The following is a 27969-nucleotide window of genomic DNA, read 5'->3' on the forward strand; positions in this document are numbered from 1 at the left end:
TAGGTTGTTTCATGTAAATTAAAATCTGAATATACCACACTGGTTATCTGAATATTTATATTCTAAATGGACATAGCACACTTGTCTAAAGCAGTAGTAGAAATCATTTGCAAAAGTTACTTTTTGTGTATCAAAAGTATCTTTTTTTAGGGTGTATAGATGTAATTGTTAAACAGTGGTAAGGTCAAAGCTCTAATGGGTAAAAGGAAGGGTGTTTGGTTTTTGGCTAATGCCTCCAGCCTTTGAACTATGTTCAGTAACTTTCTAGTAGAATTAGTGCTACTTTTTTTTGTTCACCCCAATACTTGTTTTCTCCAGGTTGTGCTGAAGGTTATGCTAGAGATGCTACAGAGATTCAGAATATTCAGATTGCTGATGGGGATGTCTGCAGAAGTTTGTCTGTTCCAATATACATGGTATTCCCCAGGCTGTTCACTTGCCCTACGTTGGAAACTACAAATTTCAAAGTTGGTAAGGACCCAGCTATTTTTGAAATATTGGTACCTTCGGAATCCATGTGAAACAAGCTGCTAGTTTAAGTTTGGTTTCTAGTGGGTAAGGGGCCACAATACAAACTACCACCACTGACACTAATGAGCAGCTTTGCAAGGGAGACCAAGGAAACCTTCTTACCAACAGAGGTGGTCCTATACCAGGGTTGAAGTATATTACCAGAGCAATGTGGGGAAATCAGCACTACTGTTCTTTGAACTGTACCTGTTGTGGATAAAGAGGACTCAGGCTCCAAGCCTGTCAGGCCACTAGCTTTAGGGAATACTAAATATACCAAGCAATTTGTCTCATTAAAAACCTCTATACCATTCCTTTAGCTATAACCTTCTCCATTCAGAACTAAGTTCTCGATCTAGCATATATTGTTGTTTTCTTACTCTTAGTGGTTTCGTACGTAAGTGGTCTAAACTAGTTGTGACCAGAAAAATTCTCTGGGAGACGCAGTTTTAATGGCAAAGATCCGGTAGGGATTAAATATGCTGAACACTCACAGCTCTCAAGAGCAGCAGGAAATTCTGAGGGTAAAATGCTGAAAAGTGATGCTTTCCTTCCATTATCCCTTGCTGTCATCACTGACACACCCACCATTCTCCCAGTCACTCAGGCCTGGAAGTTGGGGGTTGTCTGTGACTCCACTCTATTGACTCACAGCCAGGCCATATCCAAATCTGTCAACTTCTTCTTCCATAGTGTTGCTAAGATTGTTTCTTCATCGATGCACACCACAAAAACTCTTGTCTAGGCTCTTATTTCCCCTCCTGAATATTACAGTTGCCTCCCTCCTTCCTGACAACCTCATCAAATATTCCATTTATGGACATTTGAAACGTTTCTGCTAAAATCATCTTCATAATCCATAGTTCTAGCCAAGTTTTCTTCTTTTGAATCTATCCCCTATATCGCTTCTCCTTTTCCACTACATAAGCTTTTTGTGCTTGCGTTTAGCACCCTCCACAATTTAGCTCCTCCCTACTTATGTACCTTTGTATCTTAGTATCATCTCCAATTACATTTCCTCTGTTTCAACAACTTTGATCATCCATTTTTGTGCTTCTCTTATATGTGCAATGCCCTCCTATGGATTTATTTGGAGAACTACTACCCTAAACTCCTTCAAATTACTCCTCAAGATCTACTTCTTACTATGATGCCAACAGTAAATTACTAGCTAATTATGGCTAGACAGGTGGCTACCACTAATGCAATTAATCATATATTTTATGGAGCTACTTATGCTGACAAATAGGCTGGAGAAGTTGGTCATTTTATAGTGCCCTGTTGTTTTCTGCAGTGTTGAATCATCTAGCAACAGATAATCCTAAACACTAAAAACAGCTTGAAAGATTTATCTAAGGTGAAGGCAGCTGAGAGCAGGAGCCACAGAATTATCATTGTTTCTACTGTACAATTTGAGTTAATACCAGAGCTCTCTTTTTCCCTAGAGTTTGAAGTTAACATTGTTGTCCTCCTGCATGATGATCACCTCATCACAGAGAATTTCCCACTGAAGCTCTGCAGGGTGTGAATATCCGGAGGAGAATTGCTAATGGAGGAACAAGGAAATTCTTCAGCTACCAAATGGAAATTCAGTTCGTATCTTCAAGCTTATTTTAATTGAAGGACTAAAACATTTGCTCATCCCACTATTGACTTCTGTGTTGGAAGGGAGTGCATTTCTCTGTAACTCTTACCAAACACTTTGTCTATCTTCTGATATTATTAGTGAATGTGCTTTTCTGCTGAGACTCCTGCCAGGTATCTCTTTGAATTGGACAGCCATGCCTCCCTTTCTCTATTTGTTTTTCTTAAGAACCCTTAAGGGATGTATTTTACACATTCCTGTCATGTGTACAACACCCAGTAAGTTTCCATGATTAATTCATAATTTAACACTTGTGCTAACGCTTTAAATGTTTCCTTTATAAGGACCCTTGTATCTAAACACTAACCGGCCCTGCTATGTATTGGTCCTTGAAGGAGAGACTGAGATTAGATGTTTCCTAAGCCTCATCATCATATGGATGCTGGGAGACCTAATGTTCAAGAAATGTTTTGAGACCTTTTAATGAATGGTGCTACAGAACTGGAACACAGTGTTATTGGATCAGCATCACACAAAGATATGAAGTGAAAGGAAACTAAGTATGTTTCAGTTAGATTAGGAAGTGAATCTATTAATCAGGGGAACAACCTCAGAGCTAAAGCTTTTTATTGTAACAAAGTTGATACAACTATCACACTCTCATTAACTTGGTCAGTTACTTGCATAAGTTCTACTGCAGTGCGAGGACCAACCTGTCAAAAGAGGTTCTAGCTTGCAGTTGTGGCAGATGTCCTGCGCTTGATTAGCCATTCCATGTTAATTTCTTTCCCCCCCAACTACTGAGTTCTTTACGTACAATCTAGTTGTGGTGCGAAAACGTGGGTCCTTGCTTTGCTCTTGTGGCCATGAGAGCAATCCGATGAAAGCTGCTGTCAGTATGCTTGGCTGCTATATTGTAGACTAGCTCCTTCCTATGCCTGACTTTATTGCCAGATAGAATACTTTACTATAGACTGTATAAACATATTTATGTTTTGGCCACCCCGGTTAACCTTTTTTATGCAATATGGTATTATATGGGTAATTAACTGTATCTGAGCCAGTTACTAGTTGCTTCCCCTTTCATTGGAAGGGTTAGTTGACATTTGCTGAATATGTCAAGACATAACTATATTAGGGGGTGTGGGGAAGGGGAAATGCACCAGGCAGAAATGAGTTGGGTTTTTTATTATTTTTTTTAAACTATTTTCTGATAAAAGCCCTCCATTGCTTTTTTTAGTTAGCACATCTTTATTGGGTAGACACCCTTAAGCTGCCACAGCAGGAACTAAACCAGGAGACCATCTTGTTTTGGGGAGGTGGTGTAGGGTGGAAGAATTGTGTTTTTGATAATGTAAGAAAAAGTACGTATAAAGGCAAAGTGTGCTTTTTCTGAATATACATTTGCAAATGAAACCGTCAGGGGAGGAGGAAGAGGCACTGTAAAGCAAAATGAGCAGGCACCTAAAACGTTAACTCAATCTTGAAGTAAAGACACTTGACAAAACATCTGATTTTGGCTTTACAGCTCCCTTCATCCAACAGAAAAATACTAAATTTTCCAGCTGGCTATTCAGGCCTCTGCTCTGGCTAATGGCAAAATCCTTGTTCAGCAGTTTCCATGTTTTAGGAATAAAAACCTGAACGTCTAAAAATCTAGTTTAACAACTTGCAGTATCAGCACAACATTTTGGCATTAAATCGTTCAAAATCCTCTCCTTAGCCACTGCAAAAGCAATGTTTGCATGTGATCTGGAAATACTATTACAGGATCATTTGGGGGGAAATGAGGTCTGTGACTTTCAAAGAGGCAGGATGACACTAGACTGCTAGCTATTGACCAATACCAAAATGGCCATATGAATTTACAGATTTTTAGGGATCTTTTGTAAGCATGTAATGAACATCTAATGGAAACAATATATAAATAACACTACTATGAATCCTGCATTTAGTTTAGGGAGTACTGACATTTTCACAGCATATACAGACCTATACCCTCCAGCACAGAATTACACCAACCTAGATCATCCCACTGAAGTTCTTGTTCAGATGTGACACCTACTGGAGTGTGTGAGACAAACTATGAAGATTATTCTGGATCTGCTGAAGAGGAGAGCATGTTAAAGCTCCCGGTTAATCTCGCTACATGGATGATAGCCTTTCAGCTAGGAATATCAGTGTAATAGAAGAAACACTATTTTCCTTAGGGAATAGAGAGCACATACATCCTCCCCTTCTATTTACTAAGCCATTTGGCTGAAAAGATGCAGAGGGGGAGAAAAAGTTTGTCCTCCAAAAACTAAGCTATGATTAGCAGGAAGTCCTGTGTATATAACCTCCCTTGTGCTTAACTGTACGTCTGTTTCTTTATTGTTCAGGTATGAAAACTCTAGCTGGGTTCTTTGAACACAGTGGTCCAGATATTTTGTACTGTTTACAGCATAAACAATAGATTTTTGCCCTCATGTTGAGAGTGGGTAGATGGTAATTGGGGGCCCCAGAACCTTAAATTATCAGGTTTTTTTAAAGACATTGTTTTTCCACTCTGCTGAATTAGGGATTGGTGGAAGCCCGAAGACTCTCATCTGTACTTTATTTACATTTTTCATAGTCTCTTTTCACCACTACAGAGGGGTTTGGGGCTTTTTGACAGATTAATCTTTACCATGAATTAAAGTTGATGACTCTGCTCATCTATACTCAAATGTTAGCAGAGCTGGTCAAATTCCAAGGCACAACTTAAAATGTTACCTGCTGTAGAGTGACAGTTTCTTTACTTCTAGCAGCATTAAAACTGGAACATAAGAAGCATCCAGACAAGGCTGTGACTTCTTGACTTTTTCCTCAGCCCTCAATCATCTATTAATTCAAAGCCCTTCAGCAATATTCCATAGGTCAAATTTGAAAGTCCCCAAACCTCTGATCTCACCGAAACAACTATGATCTAGCACTTAAACCACAACCATTAAATACTGATCAACTTTAAACAAATCTCTTTACTTCACACCATTAGGGAAATACCATTAAATCACAATCTAACTAGTTTTATTATCCTTTTCTAAATTTTTGTTGAACATAACCAGTTTTCTAGACTATGGCGCTTCATATTACTTCATGACCATAAGTCTGCATCCATGGAGTTTTGTCCTGCTCATTTCAGGAAAGGTAGCTGTTGCTTTCAGTGAATTAATTTTTTGTCCATATAACCTATCTGAATTCTGAAGCAGTTTGGACTTTTAAAGTGAGCTACTGATGGTAATCTCTCAGACTTCCCCTTTAAAGCTGGAAATTATATGTGAAGTAGCTTTTTCCCTTTCAAGTCTGTGGACTGGTCTATAGCTACATCGCTTGAGGGTGTGAAAAAAACCACACCCTAGAGTGATGTATTTAAGCTGACCTAACTGCAGGTGCAGACAGCATTAGGTTGATGGATGAGTTCTCCTATCAGCCTACCTACTGCCTCTCTGGGAGGTGGATTTCCTACACTGAGAGCAGAACACTTCTTGTCAGCATAGGCAATATCTTCAGTGAAGTGCTACAGTAGTGCAGCTGCAGTGTTTCAAGTGTAGGCAATCCCTCAGGTAGGTGGATTACCTATGCTGCCAGGAAAACCCCTACCTGTCAGCATAGCTAGTGTCTACACTGAAGAGCTACTGCGGTGCTCGTGCACTCCTGTAGCATTTTAAGGATAGATGAGCCCTGTGTAGCTAGGTCTGTCACATGTTTCTAAGATCAGGGAAATCTCTAACTGTACTAGGTAGAAAGCTCATACTTAAAAGGATGGGATCTGTAATCGGCAATCCACCCTCAAAAATACTTTGGACTGTAGCAAGGGAGAGGGGCAGTAGTAAATGTTTAGTGCATGTCAACACCGAGCTAGCTCTTTGATGCTGGTTTTGCAGTTTCCAAATAGAAGACAGTCCTATCTAGCTGACTTCAAGTAAGTGAGATTTGGGAACTAGCATTGAGCAGTTTTCAAAGTTTTGCTTTTTTTTAGTTCTGGAACGCTAGAATACACTTCTGCACCAAGAGGTGAAGTCTGGTGCAGTAGAACTGCAGAATACATGGAGTCCTTGCTGTAGTGAAGTCTTAGATACTATTGTGACAAGTGTTTTTAAAAATGTGTATGAATGAATACACTTATCTTAGTCGCTGAAGGACCTGCACTGCAAAACCAGCAGCTCACAGATTCATATCAGCCAACACTGTGGGGAAAACATGGCCTATTCTAAAGTTGTGTTGTTGGAAGTAGGGTAGTTGCTGATTGTGCAGGGGCTCTTAGGGTGAGGAGCTGCCATGTTCTTCCTACACCCTGCAACCCACAACAATGGAGAGGAGCTGGAAACACATTGTCATCACCAAATACTGATTCAATTACTACTGGTCCCTCCACCCATCCAGACCCTTTCCCCACCCCACTCTGGAGCACTCACCTCACCTCTTTTATCTCCAACTGCTTTTTTCCTTTTTTTTCCCTTCTGATACTGGATGAGTCTGGGATGGGGGCAGCTGGGAGTCTCATTCCCAGCCTCTAGGCCAGTGGTGCAGCAGGAAGCCTTACATGCAAGGGTATGGTGCTGGGGAGCAGGGCTGATCGCTCCTGACCCTTTAAGGAGGCAGTGGGAGAGTGGAGAGATTGAAAAAAAGGAGCTTTGCCGGCTCTACATGCTGAGGAAGGAAGAAAGCCTCATAACCCGAGTAGCAGCTCTGATTGGCTGCATACCCTGGTGGGTTTTCCTTCTAAACTCGGAGGAGAACCTGAAAGCTCACAGTATTAGCAGCCCCCCTCCACATATTCGCATACAGAAAAACCTAGCATTGCTTTCCCGTCCCCCATCAGCAAGATCTTCACCACCTTTCAGGCCTGTCTGGAGGCAGCAGGACTTCTTCATTCCCAGCCAGGGGCCCAGTCTTCACCTCTCGGGGTGGGTGCGGAGGAGGAGCCAGAAGAAAGCAGCTGCATGGAGCTGGGCAGTGGCTATTGTGAGGGCTGACAGTCTGGGCAAGCAGCTGATGGATTGGCCCTGGGGTTGGGGGCGAGACTAGAGAAGCACAACCAATGAGTTGGGTGTTGTCCCACTAGGGATTTATACCATATCAACCTATAGAGTTGGCAGAGCTGAGACTGACAAAACTGGATTACTTAACAGTGGACTTTTAAGATAAAGCGTTATAATATCTGAGATTGCTTTGGGATGGGCTCTTCAGCTAAGGCCGTTGCTAGGTAAGGGGGTGTGTGGCCACTTGTACAGGTTTCACTGGGTACTGTACCGTTCAAGCATGCTTTCCAAAACTGCTCTGAAAACCAACCCCGCTTGAAGCTACCACTGCGCTTCACCGTCCTCCTAGCTGTGGCGCTCTGAGGAGGACTGTTGAAGGGGGGGAGAGGGAGTTCTGCAGGAAGAGCAGCGCGAACTCCAGAGCAAGGTGGGAAGGGATCTCAACGCGGAATACAGACAGTCATAACCAGCGGAATTTTTTAAATTGAAGCCTGCCCTGCATTTGACCGTGTGGAAACGCAGCAAATACTACTCCTGGGGGAGTGTGTGCCATGCAGAATTTTTCCCTCAGAAAATACATTCTGCAGTTACTCCTTTTGCCCACCTGGGGCTGCTGTAGCATCAGAACAGACTGCAGCTGCAGACAGGGAAGAGAAAGACGCTGCCTTCCTCACAGTGCCCTGCCTATGCGGCCGGCCAGGTCAGTGCATTGGGTTATGGGGGGATGGACAGCATGAGGCTGCTGGGGGGGGAGGGGTCCACAGACTGGAGTTCAGAAGGACAGACTGGGTAAGGGCTGAATGGGGGTGGGGGTGCAGGGCCGGATGGGGAATGGGGTGCAGGAACACATAGGGATAGTGGAGTGGCTGAGTAGGGGCACAGGGTGGGGGTGCAGGGCCATGTGTAGGGAGGGGGTTGTCTGAATGGGGGTGCAGGGGGAGGGGGTAGCTGAATGTGGATGCAGGGCCACAGGGGGAGGGGTGGCTGGGGATTGCAGGGCCATGCAGGGTCAGGGGGAGAGGTGGCTGAGTGGGGGTGCAGAGCTGCGCGGGGGGCAGCTGAGTGGGGAGTGCAGGGCCACATATGGACAGGTAGAGGAGATGGCTGAGTGGAGGTGCGGAGACACGTGGGGGGAGGGAGATGCAAGGATGCATAGGGATGGGGGGAGGACGGGTGGCTGAGTGGGGGAGCAGGGACACATTAGGGACGGGCAGATGTACCTGACTGAATGAGAACAGCTAAGGGTGAGCCAAGATTTGCAGAGTGGAGGCTCCCTAACATTCCCTTCCAACCCCCCAAAAAAGCCTTCTCCCACCCACACCCAACAACCCTCCATGTTCAGACCCAGGCTCCTTCCCAACAATTACTTCCCTCTCCCTCAGCTCCTCCATTACCCCTGACTCCCCCAAGACTTTGCACTGCTTCTGAGGGGTGCGGGAAATGTGTTTCTGTATTGTTGTTGTTTAAATGAATTATTACTCAAGAGTTCTATATTAATAGGACTAGTAAGGAATCTATTTGTCAAAAAACATTTCCCGACTCTCTTTTGTTGTCTGTATTGTTACAGACATATTTGCTGACAGGTATTTTGAAATAAATGACCAAAGTAATTGAAACTGGCGTGATTATATTGTGTTATTTTGACAAATAAAATATATAGAACTGCAGAATTTTAACATGTGCACAGAATTTTTAATTTTTGGAGCACAATTCCCCCAGGAGTAAAATAAGGTACAGTAATCACAGAGCAGCATAATTCCCTCTCTAAATTAAAGCATGTTATTCCAAGATAAAACTGTAGTGGGAATCTAGAATTGAGCTAAAGTTATCCTAACAAAACTTTGGAAGCTACATCATCTTAATGACAGTAATAAAGTATTTCCTACCACCACTGAGTGATCTAAATTCTTACGTAATGCTCCTTGCAAAAGCAGCAGCCATCAGACAGACATGTTTGTTCCACTGTGTCACTGCATGCATAATTTGGATTTCAAAGACTGCGTTGGCCTTAGTCAGAGTCCTTTTATAAAGTTGCTAACTCTTTAGCTAACAAAGAGGATCAGATAAAGAACCAAAGTAAATACAATTCATTGGTTTTGATTATATCTGATATGAACAAAGTTTGCTTAAAACTGACATACAAAAAACCTCTGAATGGGAAATTTTTAAAATCAAAGAAATTTTAAAGAGAACCCCACACAATTTGATCGTTTTAGAAATATCTAGTATTCTCCTCATGTTATTCAGTTGCAGCCACCAGGGTGGATTGATTAAAATCGGAGCGATTTTAATCATGATTTAAATCAACAAACAGGAAATCTTGATTTAACTCATCATTTTTAATCTTTTGCATTTGTACTTCTTAATTTTCCTAAAGAAAGCTTGATTCTCATTGATTGACAACCATTGTAACATGTTGATTTGCAACTAAATATAGCCAAATTTGGTTCTTTTATTTTCTAACCAGGAGGCTATGATATCTATATGCATTTATTTAAGCTATTATGTAGATTCTCACATTTATTCAGATTCTTTATATTGTTAGAAAATGGTGAATGATGCATTTCTTATTTACGCAATGATTAATTTTTTTACTTGTGTTTTGTGTCAAAATCTATTTGGATAGAAATTAAAATTCAATTAAAATGCACGAAACCAGCATTTTGAATTTTTTTTTATTATTAGTTTAATAAAACTACCTTAAATGTCCTGAATATGTAAGAAAATTATTGAAATGGTTTGCATTGAAAATTAACTGGTTTATTAAAGAAAGGAAGTATCGTCTGTAGTTAGTGAATTGAATTGATGGCCACCATGCCATCTAAAATTTTGAACTAGTAGAGTTCATCCTCTCATACGTCATTTTTATTTATAGATTGGTAGAGGAAAACAAGCTTCCCTAGTTCTCCAGATCCCAACTGATTTCTTAACTTTGAATTAACTCGTTGAACAAACTTAAATGAAAAAAATACTCTTTCTGCACTTGCAGAAGAGGCTATTGCTGTCAAAAGGTGTTTTAGCATTGCAACAAACCCTGGTTTCAGGTGCTTAGCCAGTGGTTTCTACCAGTTCAGTGCTTTTGACTTTCTTTAAAACTTATCAGCAAAGATATACTGCTTAATATTATTGTTTTAAAATAATTTAAATGACTGTAATAGTTTCTAGTAAATGTAGGCATTAATGTAGGTTGTCAATTTCAAATTTTACTTTTAAATAATTTTGGTATTTTTTGAAAGTAAACCTAGATTTCATTTAAATCCAGAAAATGTCATTTTTTAAAAAAAAAATATTTTTAATCATGTATGTTTATCCACACTACTGACAACTATACCTAGGAGCATCACTGGGTAAATGTTGAAAATTGTGACTTTCTTTTTTTAAAAATAATTACAAAAGTGTTGCCTGTGACTGTATGGTGTTTTGTTGGTACAGTGAAGCAGAAAACTTTCTTCTATATAAAAGAATATATATATAGATTTGCCACTGAGTCTGCAATGCTTCTCTAGTGACATCTCTCAGAAGGAGAAGAATCCATTAACTGTTTTAAGGATGTGAGGTATGACCTTAGGGAAGTATTTGCACCAACTCATCACCAAGTGTTAGATTTACTGGGAGTGATGCACTGTGGGGAGATTTTTGCCTCACTGTACCAAGTTCAGTTGGCACAGACAGGCAATTATTTCCAGCATGACAGTTACCTGAGTGGAATTTCAAATACTGATTACAAATGAGGGCGCAATGCTCCAGCAAAGGAAATATGCATAGGCTGCCTCCTCAGGGGCAACATGTCTCTGTGGAACTAGAAGAAACTTTGTAAGCAATGAAACAGATTATAGTTAAAGCAGATGCAATAACTACTTGAGTATTTTGTGACTTTTGTCTTGCTAGCATGTGATGATATTGCTGTTCCTGTGGAAGACATGGTGGCCACAGCCAAATTGCGGCCACTTCATTCAGTCACCAGGAGGCAGTATGGAGAGATTGGACAAAATGTTAGGGGGCAGCTACTGCACAGTTTGCAATTTTTCTTCAGTTAGACATAGTGGGGTCGGCAAAATAGTGTCATGCCCTGAAAGAGGGCGGGATAAATGCCCCCGCCCCCACCCCGATGATCAAGAGCAGAGTGGTGCTGCTCCTCCTCCTTGGCGAAGAGGGAGCATAGGCCGGCGTTGCTGAGGTTCCACACCCCATGTTGGGCTAGCCACCTCGAGAGTTAGGAGTTACAACTTCAGGAAGTGCTTGTGTGTGCCCTTGTACTGGAGCTGAGAGAAGGGAGAGGAAGTTGGAGGGTTCCCTCAGAAAACATGGCCCGCTCCAAGTGATGTGGATCTTTAGAAAGACTGCCGCTCGTGACGATAGAGACAGCATTCATAGTGCAGAATCCTGACCAGGCTTCCTTAATATTCATCTCATTGTCTCTGAGTATGCCTGTGGTGCCCACTACTATGTTAGAACTGGGTACATTCTGCATCTCTATTTGTATGAATATCTTAAGGAATGTAATTGCTGCAATCATATTCTGGGTCTTAACTGCTCCCCCATTCACAACTGAATGACTCTACCTTGTCTGTGTGGATGTTGGAGTCAATTCAGTACTGTTTCTGGGATATTCCAACCCACCACTACATCCCTCCTTTCTGCCTACAGCATAGGAACAAGTCTGGTGATCCAGCAATCTCCTACCTTTGTTTTTTTCACCCTTTATTTATTTTTGGACAGGAGCGGGCTCTCTCTCCAGCCTGTCAGCACCTGGGGAACACATCTGTTTTTTACTTCCTTAGCTGCACTGGCTCCTTCATGGCAGAGCAGTCCAAAGAGCAGCAAGGGAAACCCAAGCAGTTCTCTATTTGTGAAGCAACTCTTTTTCAGACACTGAGAGACTGAACTATGCCTTAGCTGCCCACAGCCCACCAACCCTCACTCTGCTAGGACAGAGCTTTGAGACAAAAGGAGAATGAACTCCAAGAGGCACCAAAGGCAGCGCTCTCTCTTAATTTTAATTCCTGTTCCTCAGCTGAAGAGGAGCAGCTTTCAGAATGCAACCACGAGGGCGGGGAGGATTCTGCTGCACAGCTTCGCTCCTCATTCCTCACTAACAGGTAACACCTCTCACCTGTGGAATTGGGGGGCAGCCCGCTGTTGCTGCTGGAGCCTCCAGCTCAGCTCACCAGCAATAATTCTTCCAACAAGGGAACATGTTGGCAGTTCAGTTTCTTCTGATTGCTTTGTTTTATATAATTTAACTTTGATTTGTTTTCATGCAGCAGCGACTTCAGTTCAGCTTCCGGAGCCACTCTCACCCCTTAGCACAGTGGCAGTGAAGGCCTCCAAGCATTGAGCCATATGCAAGAAGTGGCACAGGCAGCTTCCCAGTAGCCTCAGCGAGTGAGCTATGTCCTGCTGCCCCAAGCTGCCAATCTTCACTCTGGCAGCGCCTCAGACCCCGCCCAAAGCCACAACTCAGCTGTGGTAGGCTGGACCAAGAACATGAGGATTCCTGCAGAAAGGAGAACCCCTCACAGGGCTAAAGTCTTGCAAACTCCAGAGGCTCCAGGACCCAAAAAGACAAAAACATCCCCTTCATTAAGGCAATTCATATTGTTAATGAGCAAGTGGTGTAAAAATCACAGGTTAAACCTTCTCCTTCACCTTTTCTCCCTGGAGGGGAGGGTGTGCTGGGGCTTTTCTCCTAAACTGAAGCTCTCCCCGTGGTCTGTATCAGGTTCACTGCCCTTCCCCTCCATGTTGCAGCATCTCTGGGTAAGTTTCAAGCAGCCCTGTAATGGGAGTTGTGCTTTTCTTTCTTTCAGCCCACAGCCCCTCATCCTGCCAGGGAAAGGAGCTCAGAGCCTGAAGGAAGGAGTCCCTCTAGATACACACACAGAGGCTGTCTCCACAGTAGCACACACACAGCGTGTCAGGAAGAGGACTCCCCATTCCTCATGCAGCTGCACCATTTTGGAATTACAAGGGGGTAAGTGAGAAATCCTTTCCTGTGTTCAAAATTGATCCAGATCTACTGAGTTAAGCCCTGAGTGACCCTACTTCTTTCCTAAAGTGCTCAGAGGGCTGCTAGCCAGCCTGGGGGGAACAGACAGGCATAATTTCAGGCTCCCCCTCTTTTGGGCTATTCCCACAATTAGGATATTTGACCATAGGCATAGTTTGTACTCCTTTTAGTAATTTTCCATTGCTCCTACCTCACCCCTGATTTCAGAGGATTAAAACTAGACTGGATTTCCAAGGCTTGCACTGCTTTTTAGCATAAGCTTTGTGAGGGTTAAGTACCATCGTTATTCTTAAGTATTCCCATTGCCCCGGGCTGGTGTGTACAACACCAGTCAGCAATGGCGGATCCACATACATACAGGCATTCATTATACAGCAAGATTTTCATAATACAATTTCATGATATCAATCACAATTCATATATTGTACAGACATAACCCCAATTTTTTTTAAAGGGAGACAAATACATAATTGCTTTTAGGTTTAATGTAACTTCAAGTTATTGTCAATGCTCATCTGTTCCTGGGGTGTTTCTACAGCTTTGGAAGAGCTCCTGTGGACAGTAGCTTGAGTTGAAAGACAGTGACTCATTTCTGGAACTTGAAAGCAACAACACAAGACTATTTCCAAATTCCACGGGTCAGATGCATTGTCCATTTTTATGAATGAGTACAGAAGCTGCTAGCAGAAAGAAAATTATCTGGTAAGAAACTTCTCATTCTCATTGTCAAATTTGACAGTGTGTAGTAAAATAGTGGCCATGGTTGAAATGCAACCTGGAAAGGATAAAGCAGCAGAAAGCCAATGAGGAAATACCTGGCATCCAAATGTAAACTGGAGACTGTCCTCCTCCTACAGTCACCTTTTGAGAACATTATCAGGAAGGAATAGGAAAATACCACCCAGAGCAAATGCCTCAGCCAACAGGCCACAAAGTTTTACAAAATTTAGGAAAGAACAGTCGTGTTACTTTACAGTAACTGTAATTCTTTAATATGTGCTGTCCACATGGATTTCATTCCTAGTGCACATGATCCTCATGAGTGCAGGACTGGATTCATTTGGCCAGCAGTGTCCAGGGGGGCTGCATCTGTGGCCTGGATGTCCTTGTTCCCCCCACTGGTGCTACCACCCTTCAGTTCCTTCTCCAATACTGAATCCCAATTTTGTAGAATTCTGTAGTAGCAAGGAACAAGGGCAGGTCATGGAATTCACATGGACAAGACATCTCGAAGAACCTAAGTTACTGCAATACAAGGAGCCATTTACTCCTTTGACTGTCTGTCCACAGAGATCCCACTTATGGTGACCTTCCAACAGTTACCACCTTGCTTAGAGTTGGTTGCTAGGAGGCCTATTTAAACAAGGATTGTTGAACAGCACTACTAAAATTGGCATCCGATCCAGAAGCCTCAACTAAGGAATGATGTTGGGTAAAAGTGTGTACTGAGCTCCACGTAGCCAGCCTACAGATTTCAGAAGCCAGGATAGTACTAAGACTTGACCATACAGGTTGTTGCACTGTAGTGGAGTACACACTAATCACAGAAGGATCTAATCTGGCTAAGTCACTTAGCTTTACGGCAATCTAGTTGAGGCTGTTCTGCTTAGGACCAGAATGGTCTGAATTTCAGTTGAACAGCTTCTTGTGGTGACAGTTAAACAGCCAGCACCCAGGCTGTTAGGTGTAATGATATGATGCTGGGGACAGGATCTGACTCTAGTTCTGCAAGACAGTTGGGTATGGCAGGTAACTGGAAAGAGGACTGCGTTGACAGGCTCACCAGATCAGAGTACCAAAACTTCCTGGCCCATCCTGGGCCTACCCTGATCATCAGTTCTGTCTTGCCTCAGTTTCCTCAGAACACACTGCATCATGGAGATGGAGGGAAGGCATACATTGGACCCAGTGTCCATGGGATAAGAAAGGCATCTTCCAGGGAACGTAGGCTTGCACTCCTTCGGGAACAAAATCAGTGGCATTTCTTGTTCTGATCTCTGGCAAACATGTCTATTGTTGGGAATCACTACTTGTAAAAGACCAAGACCTTCTGCAGAACTGAGTTGTTGAGACAGCACTTGTGGGTGTCTGAGAATTGTCTGCTGAGGATCTGCTAGTGCAGTGGTTTTCAAACGTTTGAACTGGTGACCCCCCCTTATAAATTAAAAAAAACGTTTTAAATATATTTAACACCATTATAAATGCTGGATGCAAAGCAGGGTTTGGTGTGGAGGCTGACAGCTCGTGACCCCCCATGTAATAACCTCGTGACCCCCAGTTTGGGAACCCCTGTGCTAGTGAGTTCCAAACACCTGAAAGATAGAGGGCCAATGGCATGCTGTGATGATGAATACACCAAGTCCAGAGCCAAATGGCTTCCCTGTCTAACACAATGCATAGCTGAGCTGTTGCCTGTCAGGACCTGGACTGTGGTTCCCGAAGTAAAGACAGAAATGCTTTAGACCCAGAGTGGATGGCTCTGAGTTCCAGGATATTTATGTGCAGATGAACTTCCTGAGGTAACCACAGGCCCTCTATCTGTAGGAGATCCAAATGAGCCATCCCTGCCTGGAGGCATCTGTCACCAGAGTCTTGGTGCAGAGAATAGCACTCCCATGCATACCTGAAGAGGGTCTTTTCACCAGTTAAATGAGGAGAGGACTTCTTGTGGGACCATGAGCTGGATGTCCATGTGACATTTGCTGGAGAAATAAACTGATTTCAACCACCTTTGCAGGGAGAGTAGGTGAAGTCTGACAAATTGCATCATGTATGTGCATGCGGTCATGTTGTCTGAGAAGTCTGAGGCACGCTCTAACTGATGTCTGTGTGAGTTTGAAGTTGGTTGATGAGGTCTACTATAGTTTGGAACTTTTCTTGCAGAAGATAAGTTCTCATCATCTTTGAACCTACCACAGCTCTATGAACTCCATACTTGCAGTCAGAGAAAAATCTATGCTCATTCTATCTGTGTTGAAGCTCAGTGCGGTAAGAAGCTGTAGAATTACTTACAACAGAGTTGACAGGTTTCAGAGTAGCAGCCGTGTTAGGCTGTATTCACAAAAAGAAAAGGAGTACTTGTGGCACCTTAGAGACTTGTTAGTCTCTAAGGTGCCACAAGTACTCCTTTTCTTTAAACAGAGTTGGTCTCCTGTTGGACTGATCTTCCCCATATTAATCAGTCAAAGTAGGGGTAGACCTTGATACCCTGTCTCCTTAAGTGAGCTTCCACATCTGTCAAGCACTTGAACTCCCATGGTGCAATCTAGAATGGGACACCATCCGCCTTTCCAATTTAGGATGAGAAAATAATGGGAGTAAAATCATTTGTACCTTAACTGAGGACACCACCTCCACTCCTTTAAGATGTGGGATACAGTTTAGCTCTTGCTTCAACAGTACCTCCTTAGATTTCCTGAAGAGGGATGGGGAAGGAAGGTAGCAATAGTAAGGGTCTGGAACTGCAGTCAGTATCCTGTACTGATAATTTCTAGGACTCACTGGTGTGTGGTGATTCCAGTCCAGGCTTCCTGCGGAAAAAGGAAGGTTACACCAAAAGAAAGAGGGATGGTACAAATCCTCCAAAGGTTCTTCCAGACTCTTGACTGTGGTGTCAAAACCTGCTGGCGAGATGAATATGAAGAATAGTTCTGGAACCTCTGTAGGACTAGCTTGATAGCTCTGAGCTCCAACAGCTTTAATACTCTGGTTCTTTTCCTTGACTTGCTAAGCTCCTTGTGCTATCCTGGGCCCAGGTGAGCTCCCCATCCTGTGAGGCTGGCATTCTTTGTGAGTATGTGGGGGTCTGGAAGGCATGTGTGAAGACCCTTGCGAACATTTTGTGGAATTTTCCATCATCTTAGAGAGTCAGCATCTGGTTTGGAACCAGTACCTGATCTTGCAGGCAAATGATTCCATACTTTCAGGTGCCTCCAGGCCTGTCCTCTGATATAGGACCATGGCTCATGAGGTGATTTCTGTACACAAAACCAAGAGGCGCAGTAGCTGTAGATAATTAGGATTGGCCTTGCACACTTTACCAACATGGATATCAGGTTCTGCATCTTGTGGAATCTGTCCAATCCAGGGCGGGCTCTAAGATTTTTGCCGCCCCAAGCAAAAAAATTTTTTGGCTGCCCCCGCTTTTTTTGTGCCCTCCCCCCACCCCCAGCTCCACTCCTTTCCAACCCCTTCCCCAAATCTCCAGCCCCGCCTCCTCCCCCAGGCGTGCTGCATTCCCCCCCCATTGTTTCCTGCAGCTCCCCCTCACCGCAACCCCCCGCCCTCGCTCACCTCCGTTCCATCTGCTCCCCTGAACATGCTGCCGCTCTGCTTCTCCCCTTTCCCTCTCAGGCGAGGGAGAGGCAGTGCGTTCAGGAGAGCAGGCGGAGGCGAGCTGGGGTGGCGGGGGCACATTTCTAGGGGCAGCAGGGCCGGCGCCGGGATGCCACCCCTAGAAATGAGCCGCACCAAGCACCTGCTTGTTTTGCTGGTGCCTAGAGCTGGCCCTGCCTTTCGCTACAGCAGTGCTCCCAGATGAACTCTCTTTATGGAGGAAGTCCAGAAGCTCTTCTTGGTATTTATCACTAATTGATGTGCGTGAAGCAGATCCAGCATCCGGATTGTAGCACAATGTGCCGCTGCTTGGGTCAAAGCTCTGATCAAAATGTCATCTAGGAGCGGGATATAGTGAGTGCTCTGAATCCTGAATTTGGCTTCATCAGCACCATCTTGGTAAAGACCCTGGGGGCCAGCAAATGGCCAGAGGGCAGCATTTGGTTCTGGTGGCAAGCCGTGATGTATGTGAATCTCAGTAGTCTGTGGTTACATGGCCATATAGGAGTGTGCATCTGCTAGAATCACAGAAGCAAGGAAGTCCCCTGGAGACAGGGATATCTGAAACTAGAGACTCCATCCACCATCTTGTCATCTTCATCCATTTGTTGAGCCACTTGAAATGCTGGATGGCTCAAACAACATCTAGACAATGAAGAAAGTGGAGTATTATCCTAAGAATCTTGCTTCTGAAGGAACCCTTCCTATTTCTCCTATGTCCTGGAGATGTGAGATTTCATTAACAGCTCACATTTAATGGAGGTCATTCAAGATGGGGGAGTGGATGAAGACAGGATGGGATGAAGTCCTTAGTATCTGTAACCAGGGCTGGCGTTAGACTTGCTGGGGTCTGGGGCCAAAGCCCAAGCCCCACTGCTCAGGCCCGAAGCTGAAGCTAAAGCCCAAAGGCTTCAGCCCTGGGCAGCGTGGCTCAGGTTATAGGCACCCTGTCTGGGACTGAAGCCCCGGGGTTTTGGCCCTCCCCACTCGGGACAGCAGGGCTTGGGCGAGCTCAGTTCCCCCCTCCTGGGATCGTGTAGTAATTTTTGTAGTCAGAAGGGGGTCGGGGGCAACAAAGTTTGAGAAACCCTGGTATATCTGTAATGGCATTCTTTTGTTGCTTACAACTTAGATATGTGTGTGCCTATTTATGCACTTACTCTGGTCAGATATTTCCAATTCCTCCCTGATTATGTCCTCTTGGATGGGTACAATGGGATTGCTGTCTGTCTCAGATTTGGAAGGCAGGTATTTGCCTTTAAGCTTGTCAGTGCAGTGTGTGCCTCACCCAGGTTGGATCCGGAGTGTGGATACAACCTGTTTGCACATGGGGGTGAAACAACCACCTTGTTGCATTTTTTTATGTCCTGCTCAGAGCCTGAATCTGAGGGCTCACCTCTCTCAGTGGAGGAGGTAGTGTTTGAGGCAGAGCACAAAACTTTGTTTTGTTTTAAATGCCGTTGCTTTTCCTTTTAGCTCTTTTTGGATTTTTTTGCTGTTTTGGTCGTTTGCTGGTGTTGCTGCCCTGCTATGGTCAGGGCACAGGCTTTTGCAGCTTGCTCTGTATGGTACCTTGAGCCCTCTGGATCTCTCTCTCAGGGTCCCTCTCCCCCTGCCCAGGGAATGGGGTTCATTGCTAGAGTTTCCCCAGTTTGAGCTGGGACAAATGGGAGCTGAGTACAAGCCCTGCTTCTCTCCCTCCAGGGAATTTTAGGGTGTGTGTGTGGGGGGGTTGTAGCCCAAGCCCTTCAGGGGTTTTTTCCTTCTGGTGTTCTGTCCAAGCTGGCTGGCTAAAGTCCTCCTTGTCCTTGGAGTCTCTCCCTTGTCTGCTCAGCAACACTGGATCATGCTTTTCTGGGTTGGAGTTGCAGCTTCTTGGGGACAGGGTGGGAACCCAACAAGCCTGTCCAACACAGCCCCACTCCTAGAAATGCAAGGGTCGGTTGGCTGAGAACAGGAGGGCATAATTTGCCTTCCAAGAAGCCTGTAAAAGCTTCCTCACAAATAGACCACTGCTTGGATTTAGCTCGATGTTTGCACGTCAGTTCTGCCAGGCCTGAAGTGGGGGCTGAGATCACCCCACTGTACAACCAGTCCAGGAGAAGAAACGGTGCATGCTACAGCCGGAAAAAATGGGTAAAGCTGGGAGCAAATTGAACAGTCACTTGACTGCTGCCACAGAGGCAGAAGATCGGGCAATAAGCTGCATAAGGGGGCGTGACTTGAACAGGTTGTGCCACAGCTGTGAGCTGCCTCTGGAAACTGCACCCAGGAGGGCAATAACCCATAATATATTGTAATTGTGGGAGATGCTGGACTTCAGAATGTCAGTGCTGGAACACTTGATGCTGAGGACACAGGTACAGAGAGAGTATCTACACTGAGTGCTGGTGCGTAGGAGTGTGTACCAAAGGGACTGTGGTCTGCAGAGCTGGATGATACTGGAGTCACACAGTCCATCATGCGTGTTGTGGTGTTGGAGGGACCCAGTCTGGATTCTTTACTACTTTTTGACTGTGAAGCCTGAGATGCGTCCAAGAAATGGTGACTTGTTTCTTGGTTTAACAAGCACTGAAGAAGGTGACCTATGCTTAGGCTTGTCTTTGGAAGTCCTCCCCCAGTACAAGGTCGATTGCATCAAGGAGGCCTGTAGTGCCCTTCAAATCTCAGGAACTGACAACTGAAATTTCTGATCAAGGAGGCAGCCCAGGAGCTTAGGGCAGAAGCACATTTTACAGGGGTGCTAACAGTAATGGACTGCTTGAGGGTTTATACCGTGGCCACCCCTCTCTTTTAAGAGTCTGAGGCGAGCTTCGTTGGGCACTCCAATAGAAAGCTTTAAGTGGGCATCCCTTGCCTTCTGAGTCCACTTCAAAGAAGTGGTGTCAGATAGAACAATGATCCAGGATATATTCTTCTCCAAAATTTAAAAGGCATCTAGAGTGCCAGTTATTCAGAGACATAGAAATGCCACATTAGGGACAAGATTTAAACATCAGAGATTTAAGTTCTGCCACGAAGTGTAAGGCCCCTGTATGGAAAACTGTACGTAATATAATAAAATTAACAACAAATTATTTTGTGTCGTTTTGCCCACTGGCAATATAAAAACAAGCCAACTACAACTAAGTAACTACTCTAATGAGGTGTAAGTGTGGGGAAGAAGATGGATAGAGCCCAAGTTCTGTCTCAGTGCTGAGGTGGTTGGCTGTGCTCCACCCTTTATGCTTTCATGTTGTTTGGGGGTCGGGGTATGGGCACATCAGGACATCCAGAGTAATACTAGATCTCAGCCAAAGGAAAAAAAGCTGAGATAGAACCCTAGCTGTGATACTTCCTCAACAATATTCTGATTTCTCAGGACCTTAGCTTACCTCCATATCCCCACATCAGTATCACCTATGAAAGTTTGTGTACAACAGGGGTATCAAACTCATTTTGTGGCAAAGTCGTGGATTGGGAGAGAGGTTACGCCTAAGAAAGAAAATCTTTATGTTTAGGTAAGATGTGAGTTCCTAATCAGTGGAAGTAATAACTTAGTTCATAGTTACATATGTAAAACACATGGACTTATACAAAGAAACCACACACTTTAGATGTAGAAATAATTTTACTTGATCACAAGCCTCAAATTAACATTAAACATACTAAATTGATTACAAGGTAGATTTAACAAAAAAACTTCAAAATAAGTATAAATAGGCTGCGTGTGGGAAAGGATTATTAGATATTTTATTTCATGTAACCAGTCAACTTTAATACTCTTGACATTTTCAGAGTCTGAAATGTTTAGTGGTATGTAGCCTAGTTTTGGTTGTCAGGTTGCTATGACAAGTTACTCAGCAATTAACAACTCTGAGCAGATTTTTTTTTTTTTTTAAAGGTGCCTCAATTGCAAGCACTTCGTGATTGAGGGGACAATTCAAAAAAGACCAACACTAAACTTAGTTCAGATAAACATTTTAGACTGGTTCAATAAAAAATAATTTAACAAATCTAATTTTCCAGAAGCATTTACCCCATACATATCAGAGAACAAGAGATAAGCCAGTGTCCAAGCACAGTCCAGGCACAATTTAAATTTAAATACTAATGATGATACTTGATTCATCTTCAAAAAAATAACATTTACAGTTAGAGGAAAATGTAAGTTCTTATATCACTTTCAACAAAAATCAGAAACTGCATGTAGCAGCAGAAATTTAAACCACACAGTGAGTTAGAGAAAAAATAAACATGATAAAAGTGAATAAATCATTCACTTGGAGGTCTACAATCAGAAAAAGTTAACACATAATAGTGGTTATTCAAAATATAAAATCTAGTCTAATCTAAAATACTTTAATTCTGGTTTTGTATAAACCATAACTTTGTGTGGAAACCTTATCTGCAGAAAAAAAAATCTCAACAGTTATCATTTGGGTTCTGAACAAGTTGTGATTTGAAGCCTTTAACTACAATCACTGCTTTGTGTATACATTGGAAATTAATAGATTTGAATCTCATTTTAAAAATAATAAAAAATCTTAAACAGCACAGCTAATTAAAACTGAAGTTTTGAAAGACCCTACTTTTCATTATTTAAGCTGTTTTATTTTGACTGACCAAGCTGAGAAGAAGTTAGTATTTATTTTTTACACTGAAGCAACACTGTAATGTTTGTGTTCCAACTTTGCAGGAGAATGTTAATTAACTGAGCTACTTGGAATTTGATTTCTTCATGTAAACAGCTGATTTTTTTTTTTTTTTTTAAATAAAAGGATGACAAACTTTTATAAATGCTAAATTTGGAGTCAAATGGTATCTGACTGTGACCTTTTAAAGGTAGAGAAATTTCAAAAAAAGGACAGTCAACCTGTTTAGGTCCCAAAAACAATGTTCCTTATTAGCTGTTTATATAATTATATAACCTTTTGCTTGAATTCTCGAGAGATCACTCCATCTTCCAGGGATGAAGCACGTAGGCCTTCCCTGGAGGAAGGTATATTTGGTGGCCTACATGGCTTAGGTATGCCTTTAAAATAAAAAAATACCCCATGTTTTACCCTGATACACGTGGGATATACATTTTATTCAGTTTAAACATACAAAGCGGATAATTACATAAAAGAAAGCTACATAAAATCCTCTTCAAGATAGCCTATGGTATGTTAATACACACATCCATTTGGCCAGTAATTAAGAAAAAAGCCAGCATTTTCAGTATTAAAAATTAACTGGTTTGATTTTTTTTCTTCTAAATTTTAATTGGAATAAAAATGATAATATTTATTTCTCATGACGTAGAACACTCAGTGAAGTTCTGGCTTCATTGACTTCAACAGAGCCAAGATTGCACCTATGTTTCTAGGCAGCACATTACACATATACATTTGTTACCAAGATTATTTATTTTCAGCTACTAATATGAATTGCATCTTCTTGCTGATCTGATTATTAATAGTAAGGGAAGATTTAAGCATGTCGGTTTCGTCCAGGAAGCTTAGGGAAATCTTCAGGCAATAGAGCATGAACGCGACATGTTGGGCATGTATTTTGTGTTTTAAACCAGGTTCCAATACACTGTAAAAGATGGCAAGAGAAATGTCAGAAACCTTTAGTTAATTTCAGCTATACTAAGAGTTTTCAATTTAGTGATAAATACTAACAAAATTACATTATTTAAAAACAGGTAGTTTTCCAAAGCATTCAACCATAAGTTAAGATTTGGTGTTGGAAAAAATCCAGCCTCTGGTTCTATGATGCTACACAGACTGAGTTTTTTTTTAAAACCCATTTCTGGTGTACACCAATTATACAATTACTTTTATTACACTTATTTTTAAGGTTTGGAAACAAAAATAAAAGTGCTCAAGGACAGCTTTTCAATCATCAACTTTATTAAAGTCCTACATAATAGTAATGAATGTACTTTAGTATACAATTTTGATTCTTCCTTACTGTAAGAACTTACTATAGATGTCGCTATTTTCATGGGTGTCTACCCTTTTAACAAAATACTGGCAATGAAGCCTGTGTTCCTATTACAGTTCTGGAGTTTGATTGCTAATGGGTAAGGCTAGGATTTGGTCATGCAGGTCGCGGAGGAATCCGTGACTTCAGCCCACAATGGCTGGGAGCTGCAGGCTACCCTACCTTCCCTGGAGTGGCAGGGGCCCCCACAGCATGGGGAATTCTCCAGAAGCTCCCCCGGCAGCTACCCAGCAGCTGCAGGTGGGGGTCTCTTCCAGCCACAGCAGGGCAGGGTGCTGGACCCTCCTCCCTCTGTCTTTTTTCATAGAATCATAGAATATCAGGATTGGAAGGGACCTCAGGAGGTCATCTAGTCCAACCCCCTGCTCAAAGCAGGACCAATCCCCAACTAAATCATCCCAGCCAGGACTTTGTGAAGCCTGACCTTAAAAACATCTAAGGAAGGAGATTCTACCACCTCCCTAGATAACGCATTCCAGTGTTTCACCACCCTCCTAGTGAAGAAGTTTTTCCTAATATCCAACCTAAACCTCCCCCACTGCAACTTGAGACCATTACTCTTTGTCCTGTCCTCTTCCACCACTGAGAATAGTCTAGAACCATCCTCTCTGGAACCACCTCTCAGGTAGTTGAAAGCAGCTATCAAATCCCCTCTCATTCTTCTCTTCTGCAGACTAAACAATCCCAGTTCCCTCAGCCTCTCCTCATAAGTCATGTGTTCCAGACCCCTAATCATTTTTGTTGCCCTTCGCTGGACTCTTTCCAATTTATCCACATCCTTCTTGTAGTGTGGGGCCCAAAACTGGACACAGTACTCCAGATGAGGCCTCACCAATGTCGAATAGAGGGGAACGATCACATCCCTCGATCTGCTTGCTATGCCCCTACTTATACATCCCAAAATGCCATTGGCCTTCTTGGCAACAAGGGCACACTGCTGACTCATATCCAGCTTCTCATCTGCTGTCACCCCTAGATCCTTTTCCGCAGAACTGCTGCCTAGCCATTTGCTCCCTAGTCTATAGCTGTGCATTGGGTTCTTCCGTCCTAAGTGCAGGACCCTGCACTTATCCTTATTGAACCTCATCAGATTTCTTTTGGCCCAATCCTCTAATTTGTCTAGGGCCCTCTGTATCCTATCCCTGCCCTCCAGCGTATCAACCACTCCTCCCAGTTTAGTATCATCCGCAAATTTGCTGAGAGTGCAATCCACACCATCCTCCAGATCATTTATGAAGATATTGAACAAAACCGGCCCCAGGACCGACCCCTGGGGCACTCCACTTGACACCGGCTGCCAACTAGACATGGAGCCATTGATCACTACCCGTTGAGCCCGACAATCTAGCCAACTTTCTACCTACCTTACAGTGCATTCATCCAGCACGTACTTCTTTAACTTGCTGACAAGAATACTGTGGGAGACCGTATCAAAAGCTTTGCTAAAGTCAAGAAACAATACATCCACTGCTTTCCCTTCATCCACAGAACCAGTAATCTCATCACAGAAGGCGATTAGATTAGTCAGGCATGACCTTCCCTTGGTGAATCCATGCCAATTTTGTCATGGACATTTTTAGTAAAAGTCAGGGACAGGTTACAGCTTCTGTGAATTTTTGTTAATTGCCCGTGACCTGTCCATTATCTTTACTAAAACGGTCTATGACAAAATTGTAACCTTACTAATGAGCTTAGCATGTCTATAGCACTTTAGTTTTTTGAAGTGATGCAGAAATATGTAATTAATTAGTAACTTTATGAAACTTTGAATAGAAGGGTTGCAGTCAACTTTATTTTTAAGCTTAAATGGTAGTTTAACAAAACCATTTTAGTGTCTAGCTCTCTAAAATACAAGAAAATTTTGCCAACTGAAAATACAAAAGAGGAATCTTCTCAAACATACGATGAGTTATTACAAGGGATACAATAAAAACGAATCTATGAATTGCTACTTTAATATCAACATGAAATACTATGAAACTGGGGGATTTTTTGAGAAGGGGGAAGATTTGTTTAACTCAAATATTTTTACACCAGATAGGTAGGTTCAAAAGACTCACAGGTAAACAGTATGAGAATATAAAAAAAATTATTAATCCTTACTCGTCTGTGAAAACTGTGTCCACATTCTAGCACACACACATCCTCCTGGCTTAGCTCTTCATGGCATATTATGCAGGGATCATCATCAGATGTCTAGAGATAAAATAATTTAAATATATATTTTACATAAGGTTAACAACTACTTAAAAAAAAAAAATCTATCTATTCAGCTAGTTGTAACACAGTGGGTCGAGTGCCTTCCAAACCTAAAACAGGCATAGATCCTGCCCTGACGAGCTTACAACCTATTGTAAACAAACCCATTCCTCCTATCTTTTTTTAAAAGCCCAACAGAACAGAACAATAGTATTTCAAAGTAAATAAATTGTTAACACAAGTGATGCTACCGAAGCTGAGACACCATTACGGAATGCTTTCGAAGACAGAGCACTGAAATTTTCAGGAACAGGCAAAGTTTAATGACTGAAAGTTTAGGAATCCCATCTCCAATTTTTATTTGCATATTATGGTAAGTGCATCCTGCAAGCACCTCAGATAAATCTCGTTCTGTCTTCTCAAATCACCTTATAAATAAATCCTCATACACTATCACACCTGATAGTGCTGTTACATACATTACGCATCTGAAAACAGAGACTGGGAAAGTGAATAATAATTTGAGTATTTCAAAGCACTTTAAAAGTGGGGAAGATATCAAGTAGGGTACCCATCACCATTTTACAGATGAGTATATTGATGCAGGAAGAGCATAAGGGCTTGCAGTTGTAGAGCACTGGGAGTTGAACCAGCCTTCGGAGACCGCAGCATGGAAAATGCTGCCGTGTGTTTACACTGTCAGCTGCAAGCGCACTGGCATGGCCACATTAGCAGCTCTTGCAACGCAACAAAGAGCAGTGCATTCTGGTTGCTATCCCAGGGTGCAAGTGGCTGCAACGTGCTTTTCAAATGGGGATGGGGGGTGCAGTGTGACAGGGAGTGTGTTGTGTGTATGTGGGGGGAGAGTGAGTGTGTTTTGGAGGGCAGAGAGTGTGTCAGCATGCTGTCTTGTAAGTTTGGACAGCAGCAGACCCTCCTCCCCCTGTCCCTCTCTCAGCAGCATTCCACACTAATGGTTGCTTTGTCCCAGAGCAGATAAGCATGCTGGCTGTCAGAAAGAGAGCTTTGAAAGGGGATATCCACATGCCTGCAGCTGAGTTCAAAACAATGAGAAGAGTGGCCACTTGACTTCAGGGGATTATGGGACCTTTCCGGAGGCCAACCACAGCACACTAATGCAACATGCTGTCCACACTGACACCCGGGCGTACCAGCTGGGACGCAGCAAGCGTTATGCTTCTTGTGGAAGTGGATTACCAGGAGTGCTCCAGTTGCAGAGTCCAGGTGCTCTACGTGCCTTGCCAGTGTGGACACCTCAGGAGTTAGGGAGTCAGGGAGTCCAAGGCTGATTTAATGCGCTCTAACTTGCAAGTGTAGCCGAGCCCTAAGTGACTTGTCTGAAGTTCTGCAGCAAGTTAGTGGCACAGCCTCCAGGAGCAGGACACGGAGAGACTTTCCAGTTCTCTGCTCTGAAGACCAGGGAACACTCAGAGAATTGGCTTACAATGCCTAAAGCAACAAGCATTAGAAAAAAGGCATCTCTCATTCGATTGGATGTGTGTGTAACGAAGCTGTGCTGCATTTACTGCCAAGTATTTACAGGCTGTCTCGTTAATTACTGCAATGCACAAAGATCTGATCTGACTAATTAAGGCATTTTATAAAGTATCTTCTAAGAACATTAGTGAAGCAAATGAATACAGATTTTCTTTTTTAAAATATAAGAGTTTTGATTTCTTCGTTGAACTTTCTGTAAGATATAATACCTTGACTTAATTAAAAACCATGGAATAATGCATCATAAAATTGCCCTCTTGTGCTTTGATATATCGATTGAATACATATATATTTTTAAATTAGTGAAAGAGTAAAGAAAACTTACAGTAGAATCGTTTGATTTTATCCATTTTGATTGTGATGGTCCTCCAACAGGTCTCCATGGCTGGTGGGTTGGCTGTGATGGCTGAGTTGTTTTGTTTGCAGCAGATTTATAGGAAGGCCTTGCCTTGGATAGGCTAGACACATTTCCCACGGCAGACTTGGCTACTTTCAGAGTCTGAGTTACAGCACAGGATGCTGGCTTTTCAGTTCTCTTTGCCGAGGCTGGAGCCTACAGAGGTATTGCAAAGTAAAATTCTGTCATCATCAAGCATTATGTCATGCATTTGCTAAAGAACATTCAGTATCCTCTTCAACTTTGTTTCACAGTTTTAATCAATTACAGTGCAAAAAAGCTGACATCTGCCATGTACCTTTTTCTTATTTTGATGGTCCAAAATGAGTTCTGTCACTCTGGTAAGGATTTCATCTGAGCTCAATCCTGAAAGTTTGTTTCCATTTTTAATTTGTACTTCTTTTATGAAGTTAGTAAGATCGAAACTGTAAAGGGGAAA

General features: G+C 42.8%; 2 protein-coding genes across 4 annotated transcripts in view; one reads left to right on the forward strand and one right to left on the reverse strand.

Moving 5' to 3' along the window:
• VPS26C (VPS26 endosomal protein sorting factor C) overlaps positions 1 to 27969 on the forward strand; it is a 59996-nt gene that overhangs the window by 19459 nt on the left and 12568 nt on the right. The window contains exons 7-10 of the mRNA XM_078854585.1: positions 319 to 471; positions 1956 to 7798; positions 12113 to 13072; positions 13647 to 13810. Of these exons, the coding sequence (XP_078710711.1) occupies positions 319 to 471; positions 1956 to 2038 (236 nt within the window). The 3' untranslated portion in view covers positions 2039 to 7798; positions 12113 to 13072; positions 13647 to 13810. The remainder of the gene's footprint in view (positions 1 to 318; positions 472 to 1955; positions 7799 to 12112; positions 13073 to 13646; positions 13811 to 27969) is intronic.
• Positions 22877 to 27969, reverse strand: part of TTC3 (tetratricopeptide repeat domain 3) — a 131340-nt gene continuing 126247 nt past the window's right edge. For all 3 annotated transcript variants that reach the window (XM_073360955.2, XM_078854584.1, XM_078854583.1), the window contains 4 exons: positions 27829 to 27955; positions 27459 to 27686; positions 25520 to 25612; positions 22877 to 23005 (listed from right to left, as the gene is read on the reverse strand). In XM_073360955.2, coding sequence (XP_073217056.2) covers positions 22898 to 23005; positions 25520 to 25612; positions 27459 to 27686; positions 27829 to 27955 — 556 coding nt within the window. In that variant the 3' untranslated portion in view covers positions 22877 to 22897. The remainder of the gene's footprint in view (positions 23006 to 25519; positions 25613 to 27458; positions 27687 to 27828; positions 27956 to 27969) is intronic.

The sequence above is a fragment of the Lepidochelys kempii genome, chromosome 1 (assembly GCF_965140285.1).
Source record: "Lepidochelys kempii isolate rLepKem1 chromosome 1, rLepKem1.hap1, whole genome shotgun sequence".
Lineage (NCBI taxonomy): Eukaryota > Metazoa > Chordata > Testudines > Cheloniidae > Lepidochelys > Lepidochelys kempii.